Raw genomic sequence first — 20644 nt, 5'->3', positions numbered from 1 at the left:
CGTTCCATGTGTTTCCTGTCAGAAAACAAATAGATAATTTGGTAAATTTAAATTTAACAGAATTTATCAACTTGTTGCCTGCTGTGGTTGTATTAATTTACATCCTTTCTAAAAAATATGAACGTTTTTGGTTTAATATATTCTTAATATATAAGACTGTCAATGATCTAATTTCATGTTTTATATTTTATTTGTTCATTGTTTATTTTGTTGGGTTTTAGTTGGAGTTGGTCAGAACTGTTAAAATAATAATAATAATAATAATAATAATACATTTTATATATATATATATATATATATATATATATATATATATATATATATATATATATATGCATGATGCCTGCTGCCTTTGGGCTCAGTGATGTTGAATTTAAATGACATGTAAAATAAAGATGTTATGTTACATAGTGATGTAATGGTGTTTTCTGGAAGGAAAGGAACTAAAGAACAAAGAATTTTTATCAGCTGAAAGGCAGAATACAAATGTTTTTATTAAATTAGATAAACATTATATAACAGTTTCAGGTTATGTTTTGGTGTTGGTAACATGTCCCACATTGTCCCACACAAACTTATAATCGTCCCACATTTGGTTTGTTTGATGGTGGTCACCCTAATTACATTACTAACTTAGTCTAACATGATAATTCATACATACATCACAGTATGTCCGGATTTTGATTCGTAAACAGTTGGACGTTTTACATAATGTTATATTAATATGAAACACAAACAAACAGATCCAACTCTGAAATTGCAGTTTATTATTGAGTCAACAAGAAATTACAAACAATGCGAAATCTACGTTAAATACAATGTTCTTTTACAGAACTCGGCATAACAGCTAGCGGTTTTCTGCCTCCTGGATGCGCGCGCATCCGGTATTGTTTGTATACAAGAAACCCGTGTATAAGATGGCAGTCATGAGAACCTGTTAGTGGAAAGCATGTCCTCATGATGGGAAAATGGGAAAAACAGGAGAAACACATACAAACACTGCGATTCATGTACATACAGCGCATACAGAGATGTACAAAAACAACAAAAACATTCGAACTCATTACCTTGGAATCTAAATTTTGCAAAATGCCTCCTCTATTCTCAGAGCCAAAAGATAAAAACTAAGCAGAACGTTTTGTAAAGAGATTCTCATCTTGTCACTTTGAAAACAATGTATTTGCATAATACAGCAGGTTTATATATTCATAACCTGAGGATGAATGTCCAACAGTGTCAGTGCGGCCTAGCAGACAGAAAGATCATGAAGCACAGACAGTTATGAAGAAAGTTATGAAGCACAGACAGTTATGAAGAAAGTTATGAAGCACAGACGGTTATGAAGAAAGTTATGAAGCACAGACGGCTAAGAACAGAGGCTTTAGTAAAGCTGGGATTCAGAGCCGATGATCAGGTGAACGTTTCGGGAAGATCCACATGTGGCTTTGCATTTGAAGAGTCTGGAGGTTCATGATGAGCATCAGTCATTCACTCATGCATGTCATTTCTGAGGGGAAAAATGCTCATTTTAAATGTATATTTTAAAACAGTTCAGGTTGATCAGATCCATTTGGTTTGTAATATTGCACATATTAATGATTTTCCACAAGGACTCAAGAAGTAAACTTACTCTGGAAGTCTTTTGTCTCCCACAGCGAGCAGCACAAGAGCCTTAAAGAACAACAGGGACACGATCAGTCAAATACAGTCAATATGAAACCACAATCAAGCCTATTTACTCTATTAATACACAACAATTAATGAGTGCATGCTGTTCTAAAAATGTTTATCTTCACAATCTTTCACCTTCCTTTTTTTAATATTAACCTGTAGCAAAATTGGCTCCATTCTAGATTTTTTTTTTTTCTGAATATCTAATTTTGCACAGAACAATGTCATATTATGGAAGTAAAACAGGTTGCAAATGGCAAATTACCCAGTGGTTTGAATGTTTGTTTTGAGTTTAAAGCAAATGATAAGCACAAATATATGTTTGAAATGTTTTAAAAGATTAAAACACAATATTCTTACCATATAAAGGTGGTATAAACAGGAAAAGGAGGATAAAAACCAAGCAGATCAAAACAATGGAAATCCAAATGAAAAACTTGTTTTTCAAAATGTGTTTTTCAAAACCTAAGGCAAAAAAAAATCATATGTTATAAATAAATTCAACCCTGAGAAACACATTTTAAATAATCAGAATTACATTTTTAAAAATAAACTGTGAAAGTGTAAGATGGTATAAACAGGAAAAGCAGGATAAAAACCAAGCAGATCAAAACAATGGAAATCCAAATGACAAACTCACTGTTTAAAACTAATGCAAAAAAACCCCAACAACAACACATTAAGCTTATAAAACATTATCAAACCTGGGAAAAACATGTAAATGATCAGAATTATTTTTTTAAATAAACTGATGCAGTGTAAGAACAGATTATAGAGGAAGTTCGAAAACAGAAACCGCAAACAAACAGCATTAATGTGTTGGTCTTTCATAAGCAAGATTTACTGCCATTTTGTTTACGTTCATTGCAAATGTTTAATATCAATGTCTGAGTCCAGCAAGAATATTAACCACGACCATAATGCATGAAAAATGACCACGGCAGATGATGGCGGATCAGATCTCCTGCTTCATCTCTTCTTCAAATTACTGTAAACCTGCTTAGTGTCTCTCAGAACAAACAAACATCAAAATAAGTCTGGGTGGAAGAGAGCAACTGAGGGTATTAAAAATCAATTTTAAGTAAAAATCAGTGATTAAAGTGCTGTCTCACCTTGAAACAGATCTCTCTCATAGACACGTTCACTGGTCTCCTCACTCACTGCGTTCTGGAGTGTACAGGTGTAGAAGATTTCTGGATTTCTTTTGTTTGTGACAGTAATGGACTCTCCTTTCGGTTGATGCGCTGAACCCGTCAGTGTTTCTCCAGCAGAATTCTTCCAGATGATTGTTTCACTGTACTCACATATTAAATACACAACATCAGGGTTAACACTCGGCTCTACTTTAATCACAGGTTTGGGGACCCGTTCTGTGAAAGAAAGAAACAATGAAAACATTTACACTGTTGGTATCAGATGGCATATTTACTACAATTTTAATAAGAACCATAACATTTAAAAAAAGAACCATTGTACTTCCATGTTTTTGGACATGTATCACAGTATTCTTGAAAGTACTTATAAAGCACCATGGTTTCATTATATGATATCATCAGTGTACCATAGTACTGCCAAAATACAGTGACAGTAAGTATACAGAATACCTGGTACTGAATGATTACCACATATCATGGTATTTACTGTAGTTCAAGGTATGTCAAAGAACACTGCAGTACTGCTCAAAACACATGATGATAGTGTGGTAGATTTTGTGTGTGTAATACAGTGAAATTACATATATTAACATTTATATAATACATTTTGTTTCAAAAATATAGGTAAAAGAAAAGTTGAAATAATTACTAGCTATATAGTTAAGTAAAAATCATAATGCTGCTTTTACTGTAATAATATTAATATAATAATCAATATTCACTCACCCATAACAGTCAATGTGAATCTTTGTGCTAGCTCTTTACCGCTGATGTCAATGGTATAAACTCCACTATGTTCGACTGTTAGTTTAGTAATCGTGATTTGTCCGGTCGCTGTATCAAGAGTCGTGATGTCTTTGAATCTCGGATTCGGTGTTTCAGTTACTCCGTCTTCCCATTCAATCGCCTTAAGAGTTTCACCATCTTTAATGTGTTTCCATGTGATGCTGGAGACAGAAGCAGGAAGAGGTTTATCTGGACCAAAGGAAACTTCATCACCCACTGCACCCCATTCTTTCTTCTCCTCTGTACCTAATAATTAAAATATGAGAGAGTATGTTAGTCAACATTCAACAAGAAAGTCTCTGTCATCCATACAGTCATTTAATATTTCACAATTAGGTTACAATATTATAATATAATTTAAAACTACAGTGTTGGGGAAAGTTACTTTTAAAATAAGTTTTTATTCATTTTGAGGAATAGCTCATTTGTTTTGTACATGTGAGATGAGAAAATGCATGCTCACATTTAGTCCAGAACTACAATAACAACGCGTTCTCATTAGATGCGTCTCTATAGCACGCATTGTGTATATCGTGCAATGTATATGTGAAAATTAGTTATGATACGCACTGTAAAGCCCTTGTGTGTGAGGTAGGCCTATGTGCGTTTGGGTAGGGGTGTGGGGAACGTGCGTATTACATGTAATAAAATGCGTATTATTTTTTTTCAGTCTATGGTTTTGACACGCAGTTTTCACATGCATATAATACACATTTTATTTAAAACGTATAAATTGCACGATAAACACAATGCGTGTTATAGAGACGCATTTAATGACATCAGACTGACAATTAGCATCATGTTCACACACAGCGCACACAACACCTCAGCCTTTATCCCAATTTCTCTCAGCCTGAGGACAGGAGAGCTGTCAGTCAATGGGAAAACAGGAACTTGTGTTACTTATTAGTAAGAAATTGAAGTCTGCCTCGACCCAGATTCCACTCCAAAATATATTTTAGAATGAGCTCATCCCCAAAATGGCTTAATTATCATAGAGATGAAAGAAAGTCAAGTTATATTGTTTCTTCACCATTTGGGTTGATCACATCCTGAACAAATGGTCAATTGTAGAATGGGAACGGGTGTGGGACACAGAGAACATTCACAGACAATGGGGTGTCACAGCTTCATTAACATACAGACCACAGCTGTTGCATCAAGAGCAACTTCATTTACTTTAAAAACAGGATAAAAGGTTTAAGATTTGGATGTTCAGGGTTTATTCTGATGCCGGTGAACCCAAGGTGTGTACCTTACCACTGCTATGCTGTAATAAACTTCATTTTTGAGATCTTCGACGTCCACATAATTTTTTCTTACATATTTGAAAAAGTAACTCAGATATTTTGTTGTAAATTTAAAAGTAATGTGCTGCTAGTTACTTTAAAAAGTAATCTGAATACTTAACTTGCAATGCGTTACCCTCAACAACACGGTAAAACTAAACTGCTTTAGGTTCGACAAAAAAAAAGAAAAAAAAAAGAGATGCTGCGCCATCTTCAATAGAACGTTATACTTTATACTTTATACTTCACTTACCTGAAATAGCTTCTGTGGTGATGAACACAATGATGGTGACCAGCAAGCATCGATGTGACATTTCTGTTAGACAAACTACACATTAATGCACTTCAGTATTTAGCTCAGAATGTCTTTTACACGTCTGAGACAAAGTGTAAGAACAGAAAATGCTGAGGAAGTGCAAAAACAGAAACCACAAACATGTGGAAGTTGATCTAATGTAGAATACACTTTTAAACTGCACGTTTTTATGTTCATACTTCCTAAAGACACATCAATCTCCATCTGAATTTGACATTTTGTTTTAAAAATGTAAAAATGTCTTAACAAATTTTGCATTTGACAGATGATTTCATTCAATTAAATTGTATTCGGGCCCCAGAAGTGATGAGGCAGGGATACAGGCTGAAGAAGATTATTTCCGGCCGGGACCGGTGTTCTGCCGAATTCTGACCCCCGCCAAACTATTACCCTCCTAGTATTGGTAAGTTTAGGATTAGCTGTGGGGAAGGGGTTATGATTAGGGGTGGGGATTAGGCAATCAGGTACTGACTCAAGTCGAAATTCGGCACAACAGCGGCGAGGAAGATGAAGACTCGAGGGTGTGGACTTGGGTGGGAACTGGATTCGCGGACCACAGATTCATCAGGTCCAGGTCCGCTCCTGGCTCTGAGATGGATTGCACTTGCACTCTCAGACACCAGCTCTTCCTCTGCAAAAAAAGGCATCGGAGAGCAGGTGTCGATTGCAAGAGACTGCAGCCAGACGCTATTGGTCACTTCACTGCACTTTGTTAATGTTCAACAAATTTCAACTTTTACTAATATGGAAATCAAGAGTTGTAGGCCTATTTTTTACATTAGTTAATGCATTGTGAACTAACTGAAAAAAACAATGAACAGCTGGATTTTTATTAACTAAGATTGTAGGAGCCATGTAATGGGAAAGTCATGTGACCACATATTTTGTTGACTGTGCAACCTGTACAAAATAAAACAACATGCAAGCTTTAAGGATAAGCGTGTGTAGTGGATTTTTCCCTAAACCTGACTACAGTATCTAGCGTCTGCAAATCGACACTTAATAAATATAAATCTGGCGTCTTTGTAAGGCCCGCTAAATTGGTCCAATCTGCCGGTTTGCCAATACACGGGGAAGGTTATCACGTGTTCTGTCCTCACTCATGCAAAGTATTGGTTGGTTAAATTTACAATACATTTAGTTATGTATTCTCTCGTTTATTTCATCTGATTCCATAAATGAAAAGGTTTTAATGATATCTGTGGATCATTAATCATGAGTGAATGTTTGACTATTCCGTTTAACTCTTCAATGAAAATAATATCAAAGTCAGTTAGAATAATCAAATGTCAAAATAAGTTTCAGAAATGCAGCAAGAGGTTGGTGTAAACCAAATAAATCAAATAAATGGTAGGATCAATGGTTTTGTGTGTTTGTGTGAGAGTGTTTTTTAGAATGTCAGAGTGTGTTTTTGTCTGTGAGTGTGTGTGTGTGTGTGTGTGTGTTTGTGTTTATCTGTGTCTGTGACAGAGAGTGTTTGTGTGTGTGTGAGTGTGTTTGTGTGTCTGTGAGAGAGTAGGCTTGTTTGAGATGAGCAAAATCTGCGCAGAACCGATCACCGGTGATCAGCGCGAGATGCATGCCGGTTAGAAATGTGTCCGAGTGCGGTCCGCCTTGCTCTGATGTCATGCTGATGTATGTCAAAAATCTCTCGAGAGCGCAAGGCGCACATGTCGGATTCTGCAGTCGAGCGCAGTTGCTCTCCACCGACTGCGCTGATCAAAAGCACGATGGGAAACGACTTGCTGACAACACAGCTTAATGCTCATTGGTTTAAACAACTGTGATGTATTGTTCTCTTTTAAAATGTTTGATTTTAAAACTCTAATATCATGTTTTATGTGTATATGTTATGTGTGAATATTCCCAAACTATCAGACAGTGCGATCTCTTTGGGTTATGCAATTTAATTTTTATAAAAAAATAAAAACACATAGCCTATGTCTGTATAAAAGAAACAAATATTGATAAACATGTATTTTGGAATGGAATTAAATAACAAGTACTTTGGGTGTCTTGTTCATTTTATTTATTTTCATATATAAAGCAACAGAACTTGAATTACATCCAGTTTATTAGCAACACTGTGCACGAGCGTGAATCCCGCGATATCCATCTTTGATCTCGCAGTTGTCAGATCCACTGCGAGAAGAGAGATCTGTCCGGCTTGCCTGCTCTTTTTTTCACTCCTCCTCTCACTGCAGCCGCCTACTCTCGCGTACATTTCAGGCGAGGCAAGGCGCATCTCAAACAATCCTAGTGTGTTTGAGAGTGTGTGTGTATTGATCTGGCTAAGTCACAGTCGATGACAGAGTTGAATTGTAAATTTTGTAATTGATTGAAGCGGTCACACTTCAGATTTATCTATTTTAATTATGTTTCTGTTATTAGTAGGTATGTTGAGAAATCAGGGGCCCTCTGATTTTCCAACTCCCACCAACAATCATACAGTTTGAAATTTAATGGCAGGTCTGCCTTAGAATTTGTCTTGATTTGTGACTGTAGCCATTCAGTTGTCCATGTGTGTTGCATTAGTTGGCAGTTTGTTGTGTATAGCGTATGCTATTCTCTGTGTCTCTGTTAGACCATGATCATGAGATCAGCTCCATCCTGTGTGTGTGAAGCTATCTGGATCTGTTAGTGTGATGATGACACATCTTCGTCTGATGTGCAGTGTTCAGCCTGGATAGACTCTACTGTATCTACCCCAGGTGATGATGCTGTGAGGGTATAGTGATGGAGGGGTGTGTTCAGTGTTCATGTCTAGGAGATGGGTGAAATCTAATCTATAACAATTGTGCTGCAAATTTCGATCCAGTTCTAAACTGGGAGGCCATATTTATGCAGTAATGTAATAGTGTGACGTGTGAAAAGGCCTTTTGTAATGTCTTTTCACCCATCTCCCGAGTCTCAGGTTATGTTCTAACAATTCCACTGTCCTGGATTTGCTCCAGGTGGGCTCCTGCCCCTCCTGGCATTCGTCTTCCGAGGAATTTGCAGAAGTAAGCCTGAGACAGAAAACAGAGGAGAGCGAACCACAGAAAATTCCAATATTTCAAAAGCATTAAATTCAGACGTGTGGAATTCTTTTACTTGTTCCATTATCATGTCAGTTGCAATTTTAATTCCAGATGTCACATGAAGCCGAGTTTCATTGACAAAGTCTGAATCGTTGCTGTTGTTTCAGTGTGTTGTGACACCTGAAGCTGCTTTTTTAGTCCAGCCTTCAGTCCGCTGCATGTGCAATGCTCATTGCTTTCTCTCATTACAGCCAGATCTCTGGGTTGTCTGGTTAGCATTTGCTGTTTATGGTGTCGTTCACACATTTTATTTCGTGCAGATATTTTTCGACCTGCAAAAAACTGTGGTACTTCTGTCTGCTGTTAGCATTTCACACCCTCCTCGTAAATGTACTTCTCTGAGTAGATTACATTTTAGTTGTTGCACAATTTGGTTTGCTATTACCTGTGCCACACAATTCTAGCCGTGTTTTCTAACAGTAAAAAATAAAGGCATACCAATCGACACCCATAGTGTCTTCCAATCGACACTTAATAACCTTTATACTCTTTGCGTCTTCCGTCGACAACTGGCCGAGTCTCTTACTCTGACTTACTAGCTTCCCTAAACTGACCTGCTGCACAGCAGAAATTAACAGACAGACATCAGCAAATGTCCTCTAAATGCTTTAATAACGGCCGGGAGAGTCTTCGAGCAGTTCTCAGAGAAACTCTCCCAAGAAGAATCAAGGCCGGAGGATCTCAGACAAATTCCATTGAGAAAATCTCACAGTGCACAAGAATACAACAGTTTTTATAGTATAGAGGTTTGGCATAAATGTCAGGCTGCATAATTTTCCCACTACTTGATTGGCTCTTCATATGCAAACCCCTCTGTTACTAGGTAAAGAACTTGTTTTAATTATGACTTCATTTGTTAATCACAAGATTCTAACATACTCTAGTTTCATTTCCCAAACTATGTAATTTATAGCCTACACACTTACGCACACACTCAAAGCAACAAGTTTTCCATTGGTTTCATACAGTACATCCTGTTCAAATGTTAGATGTTAAATAAGGTTAGATGTTAGAAACATGGTTAGTTTAATATACAGTTTAAAATTTCCATGACACGTGTCACAGAAGTTATTCCTGCGCTCAGCTCCTTAGCGGTTTTTGGATAGTTTTCAACTAAGATTGGTAACACTTTACAATAAGGTTCAGTAGTTAACATTAGTTAATGTATTATTAACTAACATGAACTGAGCAATACATTAGGTCAGTAGGCTATACATTAATCTTTGTTAATGTTAGTTAATACAAATCCAGCTGTTCATTGTTTTTAATGTTAGTTCACAGTGCCTTAACTAATGTTAACAAATACAACCTTTGATTTTTAATAACGTATTACTAAATGTTGAAATTAATATTAACTAAGATTAATAAATGCTGAAGAAGTATTGTTCATTCTTAGTTCATGTTAACTAATGGAGTTGACTAATGTTAATTAATGAACCTTATTGTAAAGTGTTACCCAAAGATTAATAAATATTGTAAAATGTATTTCTCATTGTGAGTTCATGTTAGGTACAATAATGTTAAATTAACCTTATTGTTAAAGCTATATGGTCTACGATTTCAAAGATTGTTCATTATTAATAACCTCGTTTAGATGCTGGTTATGGTTCTACAGTACAATCCTAACAATATGAAGAGAAAAAATAATGAAAAAAATCCATTCACTCTATTGGGTGTACAGCTGCAGAGAAGTTGACCAATGTAAGCTGTCCGGCCGGACAGCTTACATTGGTCAACTGCTCTCATCCAATCCCCCGCTCCACTTGAAACTCCACGTGGCGCTCGCGTCATATTTGTGGTTGACATATTTGGCTAAAAAAAGTTTTTAAAAAAAATCTCAAATGTAAGTCATGGAATTATATTCTACCAACTCCTATATTTCCAAATATATATGTGGTCTTGTAGATTTTGTCCTGAAACTTACATTTATTCACCAGTTTACTGTCTTAGTGACTAAAATTGCCTTATGGTGTGACATGAATGTTATTGTGTATTAAATTAAAAAGGGGTATAATTGATTCTTTGTCATTACTATATAAAAGTATACCATTTCTTACATGCAAATATGTTACATTTTACATTATTTTACTTTATCAACACTCATAGAAAGACGTTTACTCGTAATCTTTCAATATACTTCAAGTTAATTTGGGAATACCTTGTTATAAAAGTACCAAAATGCTTGTAACCTTTGCTGGCACTATTCGCCATCTGTCACATTGTGCATGTTGAAACATTTTTTTTTTAAATGTAATGTTTATCTTAAATGATAAAATAAACGTATATTTGGCATCAAATATCCATACTCTGTAAATGAACAAGTGTCTGTGGGTGTTACCTGATATCTATTTTATATATTTGTAGACATTTTAATTAGACATTAATAGCCTATTAAAATGAATAATGATTGTTAAGAGTCTCTTATTGGCCCGTTTAGCTGAGCCATTCATAGAACAAACAAAACAAACCCTGACAACTGATAAAATAACATATAGACACTTGATAATCTTATATGATGATTAGATTACTGAATTTGAAAGATTTGACTCTCAATAAAAAATATGCAATAGATTTGTAAAAGGTGTTTTTATGCATGTTTGGCCCTGGTTTTTGTTGCATTTACACTGCTCTGACCACTAGAGGTCACTGTGGAGACGGGTGTCGGATTACACAATACAGCACATTTGCTTCAACTCTTTCAGTGTTTCACATAGTATTTCACCTGTTTCACCTCGATCTGCCCACCACTAGGCGCACAATGAAGGAAATGGTGAGAATTACAGTGTTTTTAATCAAGTTACACACTCAAAAGATGATAACCACTTTCACACAAACAAGAACTGACAAGGGACTTAAAGGGATACTTCACCTTTGGAAAGATGAATGTGTATTTAAAATAGGTAATTTATGTAGAAGAAATGTGAAATTATTTTTGAATTTGGAGCTTTCTAGACTGAGAAAAGTCAGAAAATGTATTTTTGGCTTATGTGGATGAAAGACAACAACTCCCAGAATGCACTTGCTTCGCTGCCCTAGGAGGCCACTCCCAAGCCGCGCCTATCGGTAAGAGAGCGCAGTTGAAAACGACAAGGCTAGGCTACTAGTGAGTCTCCGTGACGAGTTTGCCCGGGATGTGATATTTTTCCCAGGATGGTAGGGTAAGACTCATGAATATTCATTAGGGAAGTCATTCCTGATTAGTCTTAACCCCAGTGACGGGTAGGTTTAGGGGCGGGGTTAGTGGTAGGTCATCAGACCAATCAGGGATGCCTTCCCTAATGAATATTCATGAGTCTTCCCCTACCATCCTGGGAAAAAAATATCGCGGTCGGGATTTTGAGATCAGCCAAAATGTCCGGGATTCGCTTTTGCGTTCTACAGTCGCCATTCATCATGTTTACTGTGGTGAGCAGGACGAGTGTGCATATAAACAATGAATGGCGACTGCAGAAAGCAAAAGCCGAATCCCAGACATTTTGGACGATCTCGATGGCAGGACATGTCCGGAAAAAAAAGAGGATGGTAACCCCTACTACTCAGCTTTCTCCTACTACTCAGCTTTCTCCACACACAGAACAAGAGCCTGCTAGCTTAGCTTCCAAAGAAAGATGGCTGACACTGTGTACATTCTGTGAGTGAGATCCCACCTCCTATGGGCGGGTTGAGAACATGCGGGACAGCTCCTCCTACTGGCTGTAGTCTCTCGCCTCTGGCCAAAAAATCCTATGATGAGGCAAAATGACGATTTTTGCGTCATCTGAGGATTTTTTCCAGACAAAAAATACATAAATCTCTCGTCTCAGGGGGATATGAGGGTGGAAAGCACGGTAATTCAAAAAATACTACAGGTTTTCTACTAATACAAAGCTTAATGCTAAATCCTAAAGTATCCCTTTAACAGAAAATGGAGTATATTCACGGGTTTCACGTGACGTCACACAGCGGTGTGGTCGCCATTTGTAGGACCGAATCCAAACATGCCGTCTATCTGCTGTGCTGTAAGCTGCGATAACAGCAAATCTCAAAGAAATGAGAAATTAACATTTTACAATATCTCCAAAAACCCTGAGCGTCGTCAGAGATGGATTGCTGCTATAAAGAGGGATCACTGGACACCTACAGAACACTCCAGACTCTGCAGTGAGCACTTTATTTCAGGTAAATAATGGCTAGGTTAGCGTTAGCTGTTCTAACATTAGCACTAGTTCCTTACCAATCAGCCTTTGCATACAAATTGAATTAGTTAATGTGTAGCTAGCTAACATTTCCAGACAAAATAGGTCATCTGTGTCTCTGCTAACGTTAAGTTAACTATATCCACTGTTAGACAGTAACTAATTCTGAGTAGGTAACGTTAATTGGTGTCTCATCTTCTACCACTGCAGGCAAAAAAAGTGAAAACCCTCTGAACCCCAATTATGTGCCAAGTATTTTTGGCTACCTGTCATCTGAGCAACGACAAAGAAGAATAAATTGCTATAAAAAATATGAGCAGACACAGGCTGTTAAAAGGAAGAGATGTACCAGTGATGTGTCAGTGTCACCCCATGATAACCTTACTGACATTGAAATTGACAATACTGACAGCGGGCAGAGTGGGGAACACAGCTACTCTAAAGAACCTATCCATACTGAGAGCCGTGTAGCATGCACTGATGAAGCCTGTCGAGAAACTGTGAAGAAACTGACGGAAGAGTGTACCAGACTGAGGGCTGAGGTTCATCAGCTTAGGGACAGGGCAAGCAAGTTATCTTTCCAGCAGGAGGTGTTCAAAGAAAATGATGAGATGGTCCAGGACTTAACTGGACTTCCATCCTATTCCAAGATGATGGTCGTCTTCACCTTCTTGTCAGGATTCCTAAAGGCGGGGCCTGGGCTGACTCCTTTTCACTGCTTTTTAATGACTCTGATGAGAATGAGATTGAATCTACCTCTCCACTTTTTTACATATATATTTCACATGTCAAAGCCTACTGTAAGTCGAATTTTTAACAGTACATTAAATGTCATGAACAGTAGGTTGTCTTCATTCATAGTGTGGCCCAGCAAGGAGCAGATTCAAATCAGTTTACCTATGTGTTTCAAAAACAGCAATTACAGAAATTGTACTTCCATAATAGATTGTTTTGAAATTTTCATTGAGAAGCCTAAGAACATGAGAGCGCGAGCACAAACTTATTCACAGTACAAACATCATAATACTGTTAAGTATTTGATCTCGATAACACCACAGGGAGTCATATCATTTGTTTCTACTGGTTGGGGGGGGCGAACAAGTGATAAGCATCTGACTGAAAACTGCGGCTACCTGGAAAACCTGTCACCTGGTGATGTCGTCTTGGGAGATCGAGGGTTTACCATAGGAGATGCTGTGGGCTTGTACAGTGCTCATCTCAAATTACCTGCCTTCATAAAGGGAAACAGCAACTGCACCCAAGTGAACTTGAAACTACAAGGGGACTAGCAGCTGTTCGGATCCATGTGGAACGCGTCATTGGTCTTGTAAGAAACAAGTACACAATTTTGCAAAGCACAATACCAATCTCTCTTTGCCAGACTACAATTCCAGGAGAACTTACATCTCTGGACAAGATGGTCAAAGTCTGCTGTGCTTTGTGTAATATTTGCCCATCTGTTGTGCCCTCAGAATAGAGAGTAACATTGTGTTCCCAGTGTAACAGATAATAATATGAATTGTTGTTTGTTTTTATACAATTCTGTTTTATATTTGCAATAAAAAAACAGGTTTCAGTAAACTACATTGCTTTTATTCTATTCATTGTTAATTATTCATAATAATCAAATAATTCATAAAATAAGGTATATTACAACTTCATTAAGTCATGGTAAAAAAAAATGTATATACTTTAGTAACCGTCAAATATTATTTTAGTTTGTAATGCACAAGTTTCATTCACTTGACCCCATCTGACAAAAATTGAAATACAAACTGTTTATTAAAATGTATTTGTTAGAATGACATTTACTGCCTATCAACATTTACCTTAAGGTGTTGCACTCTGACCGCAAAACTGTCATAAATGCCTTTATGCTTCTAATTTGCTTGTAAACTGCTTTTCATTTACTTGTATTGAATGGCTAAAGAGGTTACATCATGGTAAGTAACCATGTTTAATTGTGCTTTATTCTATTTACCTTGTTGCCTCAGTGGAAAACTGAGAAGAGCGTGGATAGCAAATTCTTTTGATCAAGGATACCGGTCTGTTTGCTTTGGCTGCCTCGTAGAATACTGACCCTGTGACTCTCCCTGCCCTTTGATCAAACCATACCCTACTTTTACTTTGCTCCCTGGTCTCCTCCTCAACTACCAAACACTGGAGAAAGGTTTGTTAGTTATTTAGTCAGTTATCTAGATAGTCATGAATTTAAACTGCACAGGTAGAAATATTAGTAGTAATTAGTTGGTAACGTTTTTATTAGGGCTGTCAAAAGATTAATCGCGATTAATCGCATCCAAAATAAAAGTTTGTGTTTACATAATATGTATAATTATTTTGTATATATATATAGATACACACACATGCTTGTATATATTTAAGAAATATTTGCATACATATACTGTATATATTTATATATAATTTATATTATATATAAATATAAGTTTTTTTTATATATAAATTACACATTTTCCTTAAATATATACAAGCGTGTGTGTATTTATATATACAAAATAATTATACACAGTACACACACATATATTATGTAAACACAAACTTTTATTTTGGCTGCGATTAATCGAGATTAATCTTTTGACAGCCCTAGTTTTTATACTTACCTGTTGCTGTGTCAGATGTAGGTTATCAAAGACCTTGGCACTCTCAACCAGTAGCGTGGGCAAGTCCATCTCCAGCCAGGTGCTTGAATATATGTTTGACAAAGGAGTGGGCAAGTCCAGCTGCATCACTTTTGGCATGTACCTGCAGTGGTGGAAGATGTATTCAGATATTTGACTTGAAAAAGTGATAGTCATCATTTACTCACCCTCAAGTTGTTCCAACCTTTTATACATTTCTTTCCTCTGCTGAACACAAAAGATGATATTTTAAATAATGCTGGTAACCAGAGGGTTGACGGTAGCTACTGACTTCCATAGTATTTTTTTTCCTACTATAAAAAGTTAATGAGTGCCATCATCTGTTTGATTACAAACATTCTTTAAAATACATTTTTGTGTGCATATGCAAGATGTTGTAAGCATGATATTGTATATCTATTTATACAGGTTTGAAACAACTTGAGGGTGAGTAAATGATGACAGAATTTTCATATTTGAGTGAACTATCCCTTTAAAAAATACCATAGTAAAATATGTTGTGTCAGGTAAAACTGACACAAAACTCAGGTATATACTTCATTAAAGTATCATATGCATTATGTTATTGGATGCACTTAGTTATATTTCAACACGGTGTACCTGTGGGAGTGGCCCTCGATGACAGAAAGGATGGCACTTTTCTTTGGCTTTGTCTCTTGCATTTCACTGTGATGAAGCATCTCAAAAAACACCCTGCACTCTTCATCTGATGGTGTAATGTCAGGAAAACCAGGGCCTTGAACATGACGGGGCTCTTGTTTATGACAGAAACTGATGTTACGGATCTCGGCATATTGGACACCTCGGACAGACTCCATACTTGGCTGGGCCCATGCACAGGGCTTCTGGGTGCAAGCCTGCCCCTTATTGACATCAACAGAAGCCAAAACACAATACATTAGAGCTGCTGCATGAGAGCAAACCTCTCCTAAACCAGCCTTACAGGTGCAATGAGCCATGAGAACAGTCCCATCTTCCTGTAGTGTTATCCAGGGGTGTGTTGGTGTTACACTGAGGCTTTGTGAATGCTTCACCTGGAAATTTAATACAAGTAAAATTACTTTTAATACAGGTTAGCTAGCTAAATTAAAACATGTAGTTTACAATTGGAACATTATACTAAACTACTGCTCACTGTTTCTGCCTTAAATTAATACATTGTTTAAATTAATAGATTATAGCTAACTGCGTGATTTTTAAACATTTCTGAAATGCATAACTTGGACCCTCTAAATTGTAATGTAGATGCATTTTCTGTAAAGCTGCTTTGAAACGATATTGTGAAAAGCGCTTTACAAATAAATGAGAATTGAAAATAAAGGTGTCCAAACCTCACTAATAATACAGGAGATGTGCTTTACCGACATTATTAGCAATTCAGTTCAGCGATGCAGCGATTACTCGTGTAACGTTAATATCACTTACCCGTCCTATTATCAAGAACATTTTCTTCATCTCCAGATGATAGATTTTGGGATCATTAACCCATCCCGAAGTGAAGTAGAGGTAGGCTTCAGTGCTTTTAAATGCCTTGAGAGCTTCGCCGGTGTATGGAGAGGGATTGTGGACGAGGTAGATATAAATATCAGCAAACGTCAAATCTAGCAAGTTTTTACAAGACTTAAGTGGAGTCAGCAGTTCGTTTGGCAGTAAATAAGGATCTATACCTAAAGTATCTATTTTATTTAAATACCGTTGCTTTTCGTCTGTACTGAGGTGTGCTATTTTAGTGTGCGACATCTTTCCAATCACACCAGGGAGAGGCTAGTGTAATACTTGTTTGTGGGTGTTCTTGGGGCTTTAATCCAAAAATAATTTTAGAAATATAACAATAAATCCCTCGGATACGGACGAGTTCTTCTTTAGCCTCTTTTCTCACTTTATTAACCCTTTCTCTTCCACTCTCCTCTCTGTAACCCCCGTCATAATAAAAGTCCTAACATCAACATCCACTATACTGCTGAATTATCATTTAAATATACAAATATAACATCAGCATTAATCTTTTAATTTAATGTGCTACACTTTTAACTCTTACACTACTTCCCCCTTATGAAAAGAAACGTCCTCGTTTCCGGATATACAGAACAGAAACAATACATCTGTAACAAAATATGCGTTCCTTATCTTTGCAATTCAAAACAAAACACTTTGGGGGGGTACAAAAAAAAAAAAAAAAAAAAAAAAAGTGAGAAAACAGTTCAGAATGCAAACATGAATTATTATTTTATTTTTTTTAAACAAAATACAGCGAACACTTTGAATGTGTCAGTTTTTCTGAACTCATTTGACATTACTCCACTCTTTCAACTATACATTACACAATCACATACTCAAGAATTTTGTTGTATATGAACAAGAATATGTGGAGATGGATATTAAAGACATTATACATCCCTATATCGTAATGGAGGGCGCACCGAATGTCCTGACCTTGTTCTAATGACATTTGCTGGCTGTTCTGTAGGGAGTTCTATACGGGAGTCAGCCCTAGAAATTTCAACCTGAGCCTGAACAGGAGGTAATGTACCATCCTGCCTTTGAATCTGTGGAGTTGGCCTTACAGAGTCATGAAAAACATAAGGTCTGGAGCCTGAGAGTGCTGTAAGTGGAGGGCGTCCCATATGAGGGGATGGCATAACTGGATGGGGATCAGGTGACCACACAGAGCGATAAGGTTTCAGCCGATTATAGTGAATCACTTTAGGCTTTGACCTAGAATCAAGCAGATCTTTCACTTTATACGTCACTCCAATGTCACCAGTCGGTAAGTCCAACCTGCTCAAGACTTTGTATGGACCAGTCCATTTCGGAGAGAGTTTGTGTCTTGACATAGCTGGAAGATCAACCCATACAAGATCATGAGGTTGATAAGCCACATGTCGGACATGACGGTCGTAGTAATGCTTTTGCTGTGCTCCCGCTGTCTGGATGTTATCTTCAACGGTGGTAAAAGCAGAGCGTAGTCGTCCCAGCATAGAATGTGCATATTCAGCTGGGGTTCCGGGTGTAGCCCTGGAAGTTGCTGGGGGCACACCAAGAAGAAAATCAGCAGGTAAGCGAGCTTCTCTGCCATGTGCTAAGAAGAAAGGTGTATGTTTGGTTGAGGAATGAACACTAGTATTGTAGGCAAATTCAACCTGTTTTAAGTGGTCATCCCATTCCCCACCTTTGGCATACAAATATTTTGCAAGTTGATCTTTTATGGACCTATTTGCACGTTCTACCATACCGTCTGACATGGCATGATATGGGGATGTCCGTGTTTTACGAATCCCAAGCAGGGAACACAGTTCTTTCACCAAATCAGAATCAAACTGTCGGCCTTGGTCAGTGTGCAAACTCTGGGGCACACCATGTTGGCTCACATAGTCTTCAAATAAGCACTTGGCGACAGTCGTTGCACGTTGATCAGTAACTGCATAGAGATTGAGGTATTTGGTGAAGTAATCCATTACTACAAGAACATACCGATTACCTTTTTGTGTAATGGGCAACTCCGTTAGATCTGCAGCAACTTTTTCAAAAGGCATGCTTGTGACTATGTTTTGCATTGGGGCCTGCTGATGAGGTGTTTGTGGTCTCCTTGATTCACAAGCTTGACATTGAGCACACCATTGTGTAATGTCCCTAGACATGTGGGGCCAGTAGCATCTCACTAGAGCACGTTGCAATGTCTTTTGTGCACTGAAATGTCCAGAGAGTGAATGACCATGCAAAGTCTCAAACACGTTACCTTGTAGTGCAGTTGGAACTACAACTTGCAAAATCTGTTCACCTGGTGGAGGTCTGACTCTTCGACAAAGGACACGATCTACAAAGGTAAGCCTTTCGAACTCTTTCCAGAAATGCCTGAATCCATTAGCAGCCCCTTTGAGCGTTGCATATGGGGGTCTTTTCTGCATTAACACCCATTCAGAGACAATGCTCAAAACAGGGTCATCTTTCTGAGCCTGTAGCATTTCGTCACTATCCATACCCAGGCGTGTAACACTGGAAAAGGCAGAAAACGCAGAATTTGAAGGCTCAAACCCAGAACCGGCACCAGAAGAAACAGGCTGTGCAAAAGTAGGATGTGATTCGGCTACCTCAGTCTGCGTCGATATAGAAACACAATGGACAGGCTTGATCTCCAAGTCATTGGAAATGTTGCTCTCCCTGTCAGGTCGACGAGACAAAAACTCCTTTGAAAAGTCTGGGTAGGAAAGAATTGGAGCATTGGTAAGTGCATGTCGCAAAGAATTGAAAGCTTCCTGTTCTAATTCAGTCCAAACAAACATCTTCGCTTTCTGAGTTAGAGCATGCAGTGGCTGTGACATTTGAGCAAAGCAGCGAATGAAACGTCTGTAATATGAACACAAGCCTAAGAATGCTCGAACTTCTGTAGGATTTCCAGGAGTAGGTCATTCCTTAACCTTCTGAATATTTTTAACATCAGGCTGAAGGCCTGCAGAAGACACAATATGGCCCAGAAATGTCACTTGCTGTTGGGCAAAAGAACATTTAACTGGTTTCAGCTTCAAGTTTGCTGATTTCAAACGCTGGAAGACCTCCCTCAAATGTTGAATGTGCTCTGCAAAATTCTTGCTGTAGACGATGATATCGTCTAAATACACAAGACATGTTTTCCAGGACAGACCCTGCAACACTAGCTGCATCAAATGTTGAAAAGTGGGCGGAGCATTGACAAGACCCATTGGCATCACTGTAAACTGATATAAAGAACGACCAGTAGTGAAGGCCGTTTTTGGTTTGTCTGCCTCATTAAGCTGCACTTGCCAATATCCGGATGAAAGATCCATGGTACTGAATATAGAGGAACCTCTAAGCGCATCCAAGGTATCATCTGTTCTGGGTAAAGGATGGGCATCCTTAATGGTGACAGAATTAAGGCCCCTATAATCAACACAAAAGCGCCAGGTGCCATCTTTTTTCCTCACCATAACGACAGGTGCAGCCCAAGGGCTATGACTGACTTCCACAATACCTTTTGCCAACATGTCATCCACCTGTGCCTGAATCACCTCTTGCATCTGAGGAGAAGTACGTTTTTTAATGGGAATTGCATTGTCGGTATTGATTTTGTGTTTGACCATATCTGTATTACCAAAATCTGTAGGGTTCTTACTAAACACATCACAATACTCATGCAACAGTGAGTGTAGTTCGTTCACCTGAGGGTCAGAAAGATTCCCACTATGAATCTCAAATGGAAGAGGCGGCACCTGTGTAGAAGGGGTGGACACATTACATACAGAATCTGAGTGCTGAACAACATCCTCTTGGTTTATTGGGGTGAATTCCCCCAACTGCATACCTGGTTGCAGAACAAAAGGGCTATTTGTTGGATTCATGACTCGCACTACAGTTTGACCATTTTCAGCTACTGTAAGGGTGCGTGCAACTGCAATACCATCCAACTTAGATGGATATGGCTCAAGCAACCCACTGTAACCGTCTGCTAAACCTGCATTAACAGCAAACGGGATAAGCTGAGCTGTACAGTGCATCTC

The 20644-nt window shown here is 37.9% G+C and overlaps 1 protein-coding gene across 2 annotated transcripts; it reads right to left on the bottom strand.

Annotated features, from left to right (window-relative positions):
* Positions 1 to 475: 475 nt before the first annotated feature.
* On the bottom strand, positions 476 to 5282 carry LOC311078094 (CD48 antigen-like). 2 transcript variants are annotated; one of them, XM_084106779.1, is made up of 6 exons: positions 5154 to 5282; positions 3552 to 3857; positions 2784 to 3041; positions 2032 to 2136; positions 1631 to 1671; positions 476 to 1507 (listed from the first exon to the last, which is right to left on the bottom strand). In XM_084106779.1, the coding sequence occupies exons 1-6, from the start codon at positions 5212 to 5214 to the stop codon at positions 1502 to 1504; spliced, it is 777 nt and encodes a 258-aa protein (XP_083962905.1). In that variant the 5' UTR covers positions 5215 to 5282; the 3' UTR covers positions 476 to 1501. The 2 variants fall into 2 exon arrangements, with proteins under 2 accessions (XP_083962905.1, XP_083962906.1); XM_084106780.1 differs by lacking the exon at positions 2032 to 2136.
* Positions 5283 to 20644: the final 15362 nt, after the last annotated feature.

This window comes from Abramis brama (genome assembly GCF_963993115.1).
Source record: "Abramis brama genome assembly, chromosome: 2".
Lineage (NCBI taxonomy): Eukaryota > Metazoa > Chordata > Actinopteri > Cypriniformes > Leuciscidae > Abramis > Abramis brama.
The sequence above is the reverse complement of the archived record's forward strand: the minus strand, read 5'-3'. Positions and strand labels throughout refer to the sequence as shown.

What these genes read in the sequence shown, in the direction of transcription:
- LOC311078094 (XM_084106779.1), bottom strand. Translation starts at nt 5,214, where the DNA reads ATGTCACATCGATGCTTGCTGGTCACCATCATTGTGTTCATCACCACA. An exon ending in CACCACAGAAGCTATTTCAG is followed by an intron (nt 3,858 to 5,153) that starts GTAAGTGAAGTA and finishes TTTAATTATTAG; the next exon opens with GTACAGAGGAGAAGAAAGAA. An exon ending in TGAGAGAGATCTGTTTCAAG is followed by an intron (nt 2,137 to 2,783) that starts GTGAGACAGCAC and finishes TTTTTGCCTTAG; the next exon opens with GTTTTGAAAAACACATTTTG.